This window comes from Kogia breviceps, chromosome X (genome assembly GCF_026419965.1).
Source record: "Kogia breviceps isolate mKogBre1 chromosome X, mKogBre1 haplotype 1, whole genome shotgun sequence".
Classification (NCBI taxonomy): Eukaryota; Metazoa; Chordata; class Mammalia; order Artiodactyla; family Physeteridae; genus Kogia; species Kogia breviceps.
The window spans coordinates 108,798,560-108,804,589 of NC_081330.1; the positions used below are offsets into that span (position 1 = coordinate 108,798,560).

The following is a 6,030-nucleotide window of genomic DNA, read 5'->3' on the forward strand; positions in this document are numbered from 1 at the left end:
CATTATTCGCTTAGAAACGGTGGGAGAAGAAATGTTAATTGCACATCTACCCTATCTCTAGAAGAATCCAAAGTTCTCACTGTAGCAACTTTTTAGCTCCTTGTGATTATTATATTCCCCAATATTAGCCACTTTTATAACCTGGTCGCTGCCCCCAGCTCTCTAACACAACACCTACAACAGAGTGGGCGCTCATAAATATTACTTGAATTAAACAGTAAGCTTATGATAGCATCCTTAGACTAGTGCTTTTTCAACATTTAAGGCGCACGCAGATCCTTTGTGAGCCTCGTTAAAATGCAGATTCAGAGCTAGAAGGTCTGGTTGGGGCCTGAGATTGGGCATTTCTACCAAGTTCCCATATGACGCTGATACTGCAGGTCCATGGTCTATATTTTTCAACGTCCCTTATAATGAGACCTCCCTATCCATATACAAAATAAGTCATACAAAGTTTGGTCATTTAATGAAAGTTTGCACATATGGCGTAGAAATAGATTTTTCCCCTTTTTGGTAGCCCTGCCCTCCCAGTAAAGGGAGCCAATTAGACGCCAGGGTTCAATGGAGAAAGTTGGAACAGTGCCCCCAAATACCTGCTCCCTGCGTTCAGCTCTGTCTTCCAGACGCAGGCAAGGGTGTAATGAGAACAAGGACGACGGAAGTTTCCGGGAGCTCCCACGGCTCTGCTCCTCTTCCATTTTCAGCTGTTAAGGAGCATCTGCCCCTTTCGAACCGCCGAGGTCACGGGCTAACACACCAGAGCGCCGCGCCCGCCTCCGCGCCTTTGCCCAGGCGGAGACGGCCGACGCGCGTGCGTGCGCGTTCGGTATAAATAGATCGCAGGCGGCGGTCACTGGACAGAGCCGGGCTACGGGCACCGCGGGCCATGGCGGGCGAGGACCACCAGTGGCAGGGCAGCATCCTCTACAACATGCTCATGAGCGCGAAGCAAACGCACGCGACTCCGGAGGCGCCCGAGGCACGGCCGGGGGGAGCGTGCTGGGGCTGCTCCTGCGGCTCGGAGCCCCCGGTGGGCAGAGAGGGGCTGCCAGGTGAACGGGCAATGGCGCTCCTGTACCGCTGCTGCTTTTGCGGTGAAGACCACCCGCGGCAGGGCAGCATCCTCTACAACATGCTCACGAGCGCGAAGCAAACCCAGGAGACTCCGGAGGCGCCCGAGGCCCAGCTGGGGGTCGCGTGCTGGGGCTGCTCCTGTGGCTCGGAGCCCCCGGTGGGCAGAGAGGGACTTCCGGGTGGGCGGGCAGTGGCGCTCCTGTACCGCTGCTGCTTTTGCGGTGAAGACCACCCGCGGCAGGGCAGCATCCTGTACAGCTTGCTCACCAGCGCAAAGCAAACGCACGTGGCTCCGGAAGCTCCTGAGGCGCGGCCGGGGGGCGCGTGGTGGGACCGCTCCTACTGCGCGCAGAGGCTGGGGGGCAGAGAGGAGCTGCCGCGTGGGCGGGCCTTGGCACTCCCGTGCAGCTGCTGCTTTTGCGGTGAAGACCACCCGTGGCAGGGCGGCATCCTCTGCAACGTGCCCACAAGCGCAAAGCAAACGCACGTGGCTCCAGAGGCACAGCCGGGGGCCCCCTGGTGGGACCCTTCGTGCGGCGCGCAGCGGCGGGTGGCCCTGAAGAGTCCACAGGTGGTCTGCGAGGGAGCCTCGTCGGGCCTGTTGAAGACGCTGCGCTTCGTCAAGTACCTGCCCTGCTTCCAGGTGCTGCCCCTGGACCAGCAGCTGGTGCTGGTGCGCAGCTGCTGGGCGCCGCTACTCATGCTGGAGCTGGCCCAGGACCGCTTGAACTTTGAGACGGTGGAGACTTCCGAGCCCAGCCTGCTGCAGAGGATCCTCACCACCAGGCGGCGGGAGACGGAGGGCGACGAGCCGCAGCCACATTTGGTACTGCCGCCGGAGGCCGAGCATTTGCCGTTGGCCTCAGAGGTGCAAGCCATCAAGGGCTTCCTCGCCAAGTGCTGGAGCCTGGACATCAGTACCAAGGAATACGCCTACCTCAAGGGGACCGTGCTCTTTAACCCGGGTAAGGGCGCCGGCCTCGGCTCTGGCTTTTCTCTGCTCCTACAAGCACTGGGCAGTACCTACCCCTGGCACAGACACGTGAAGAGTTTTCATCGTTAGGGGAGTTTGCGGGGCACAAGTCAGGAATCATGACAAACTCAGCAGAGTTGGTGGAGCTCCAGAAACCATTCCTCGTGGGTGGGGTGCTGCCAGAAACTCAGCCGAGAGGTTTTTTTTGTTGAGGTTTGTACTTAATCTCTCTACACCTTTCTGTTACTACAGAAAAGTTTGTGCTTTCAGGGACATGGCTATTCCTTCTCAAATCTTTTAAATCCAGTAGCGTAGCTTTAAAAAAAAAGTTTGTGTTCGCTGCAAATTTTGCAACGTCTCTTTCTGAAACCCAGCTCTGAAATGTACTAGAACCTTTTGTTTGGAGGAAGTCTATTAAGGCTGGCAAGAGAGGAAACATTTGTTAAGGACCCACAGAGACACCATCCCCTGGGGACACTCTCAGACAGGACACTGGACTTAGTGTTTCATGTGTCTGTCTCTGAATGGTCATTTTAATGGTCCTAAGCAGCTGGACTGTCTCATCATCTAAGTGTAAGTATCAGGTTAGCAAAGGGGTAGGAGAAAGACATGTTAGGCACTGCACGCAGGAGCACTGTATTTTAGAGCCTTTAGACTTTGCCCTTCACCCTTTCCTCATCCCATTGGCAGGTTAGGTAGTCTAGTCCCAAGTGACCTTACTCCAAAATAAATGGCCAGTGAGTTGTGGAGCATGGGTCTCCAGTCTCCTGGGCCCAAGGGGATGTCTGCTGCACCACACTTTCAGGTTGTCTGTTGGGTGCTGGACACTCTGCCCCACACAGGCAACCGAATCATAGGAGAACATCTCCCTGGACAGCCCAGCACCTTGTCTCGAGTATGTCCTACTACTAGAGTCATCTTCAACCAGCATCCTCCCAGAAGGGTCACAAGTGGGCAGGAAGTTTCCAGGCAGCTTGAGTTGGGAGAGTATTTATCATGCTCCCTCCACATCCTTTTTTCCTGACACCAGGAGTCTCAGGGTCATGTCCTTGCCTCCTGCCTAGCATTTTTGAAGGGGTATAGAGCAGGATTTAATGGGCTAATAATTCATTCAGACCTCACATTTCAGGACTTAAGAGACCTCAGTTCATCCCAGTGATCATGATAGGTTACTTTTTGCTTGTATCATTGTTTTCTAAACCTGCCTGTGCACTTGGTGGTGTTGGCGGGGAAGGCGGTCCTTCAAAGTCTTTCTGGGCCCCTCCTCTGCAAGTTCTGATTCGGTAGCTCTGGTGCAGGGTCAGCAAATCTGCATCCATAATAAGTGCCTCAGGTGGTTCATTGGGAAGACAGTGTTTTCTCGCTCCTTCATCTGTGTTATTAGACACCTACCATGTGCTTTGTTCTGTTGGAATAAAAAGGTAAGACAAGGGCTCAGCTTTCAGAAGTTTACATTCCGCTAGTTCCCCTCTTTCCCTCCACCCTGTTTTGCATCCCTTATTCTTGCTCTGCTTTTCTGAATCCTCTCTCAAATAAGTTTAACCAGCTAAGCTGGGTGTGCTTTAAACATAAATATACCTGCATCTGGGAAAAAGAAATGCCTGCTAAGTGTGTGGCCTCTCTTTGCTGTTTATCATTTTGTATCCCCTGATTTTTATGTTTAAACATTTCCCTCCCGCCTCCCATGGAGTCCATCTATCTGCCTTTTCTCTTTCTTGATTTTACTTTGAAGGCAAGTCTTTTTTTTTGGGGGGGGCACACTTTTAGGGGATAATGGGAAAAGAGGAGTGTGGTATGAAAGCAGAGAAAAGTGGAGTTCACAAGATGAAGTTTTAATAAGCCATGAATTTAGACCTGGTGGAGCTTCCGATTTCTGGTGGTTTCACACAAGCCTCTTCTTACCCTCATGAATGGAATCCAAGTGTAGTAAAATTGGGTCTCAAGCCTGGATAATGAGCTGTAGGTAGGAGGGGATGGTAATCCGTGGACTGGGGTAATCAGAATTGGAATATGGATTAGAGATGTTGCTCTATTTTTGTTCTCATTTATCAGATTTGATATTTGCCTCTACTAGAAATGACTCGCCTATTGCTATTATTTTTTTTTTAAAGAACACTGGCTGGTTCTGTTACTCTGTGATGATTAGCATGCTTTTAAAATACTTCTCTGTTGGATTTTGTAGAAAAAGGGAAGGAAAGTGATTACAATAATCAACATCATTTAAACCGAATGGTAAATTGGTAATTTCTTAAATACAAGTTAAAGAATTTTACAGTAATATTACTATCATGGAGGATCAAAGGACTTTTAAAAGCAGCCTCCTCTTACCACATTCTTTATAAAACTTAGAGGCATTTAATCTTTCCTGCATTGCATTTCATTCAGTTTTACTTGGATATCACACTATACTGCAAGAAGGTAATGCAATCTCTATTTGAAAAGTAACTTTTGTACCATGTTGCAATCGATGTTTTCATGTTTACTTTTTAACCCTCTAATGGCTGTAAGACAATGCTTTCAAAGACTGCTTTATTTTTTTAAAGAACCTTTTGGAATGCGCATTTGAATCACTTTTTTAAAAACCTCCCCAGTACAGAAATCATGGTACAATGAGCTAAGTGGCCAGAGGTATCTCTTAAATTATTATGGGACTCTAGACTAAAATCAGCCTGCAGGCAAATAATTTAAATGAGACTGTCAGTCACAGTTGGTGGCTGTGAAGTTTACCACCATGGGCTGTAATCATTACAGTGGTGGGAAATTCAAGGGAGGATGGTAAAATATTACCTAGCAAAACCTCTTGCCTTTATACTAAGGCCTGTTTCCCATAGGTAAAAGGTGCACACTTCTTGAAATAATTTTAATTTCTTTGTACGTGCATACATAGTGAACTGGAGCAATGATTCATTAAACTATATTCTACTGTCATACTGAATTAAGTGTGCATTTGTTGGCTCAGGGCCAGCAGTTTTTAAATGTGAGCATACAAACATAGTGAATATTAAATAAGAATAATTACATGATATTTCCTTCTTGGAAGCGTTGCTCCTGAAACCTTAGAAGTGGTTTGGCACTTTATCCTTGCTGTTGAAAAGAACTTTTAACCAGGAAGCTTGAGTGCTTTTTTAATTGGGGAAGGGGGCAGAAATGGATCTATTTAAAAAGCTAGCAAAGGGCTCAGAGTGAGCTGTTTCTAACAAAGAGATTTTTCTCCCTTTTTCTCCTCCAGACCTACCAGGTCTGCAGTGCGTGAAGTACATCCAGGGACTTCAGTGGGGAACACAGCGGATACTCCGTGAACACATCAGGGTGACACACAGGGAGTACCAGGCCAGATTTGCCGAACTGAACAGCACCCTTTTCCTGCTGAGATTCATCAATGCCAATGTCCTGGCCGAACTGTTCTTCAGGCCCATCATCGGCCCAGTCACAATGGATGATATGATGCTAGAGATGCTCTGTGCGAAGTTATGAAGGCACAGGGGCCACACACATGCAGTTCACCATGAAGCACACATAAGGAGCTGTGGGCAGAAGAGTGTAAAATAGAGTAAAATAAACTTCCTTATTATTTTTACATGCATAGTATTTTTGTATTCAATTAAAGAAAAACTTTAGTTACAAGCAATGAGAAAATCCTCTGTTCCATACTGTTTCATTGCCAAGGAAAACATTTGCCAACAGGTAACACATCTCTGTACATCTTTAAGGAACGAGCAGGGGGCTACACTCATATGCTATTTTCACAAGTTTAGCCACTCTCTCCAATGAACCTGCCAAAATCAAATTTGTAACTTTAATTTATAATGTTAAGGTGTTAACCACTAATTTGATTGCGAAAAGGTTCATCAGGGTTTAAGTAGGGCTTCAAAAAATATTAAAAACCTAGGCAACATAAACAAAAATTATCTTTGTAGGTTGACTTGGCTCTATCTTCTCCACTCCCATTTGGCTGTGTGGAAGACTTTGTACCAAGTCAAGTG

General features: G+C 47.9%; 1 protein-coding gene across 1 annotated transcript; it reads left to right on the top strand.

Moving 5' to 3' along the window:
* The first annotated feature begins 741 nt into the window (after positions 1-741).
* NR0B1 (nuclear receptor subfamily 0 group B member 1) lies at positions 742-5,624 on the top strand. Its single transcript, XM_059050515.2, has 2 exons — positions 742-2,039; positions 5,277-5,624. The coding sequence occupies exons 1-2, from the start codon at positions 887-889 to the stop codon at positions 5,519-5,521; spliced, it is 1,398 nt and encodes a 465-aa protein (XP_058906498.1). The 5' UTR covers positions 742-886; the 3' UTR covers positions 5,522-5,624.
* Positions 5,625-6,030: the final 406 nt, after the last annotated feature.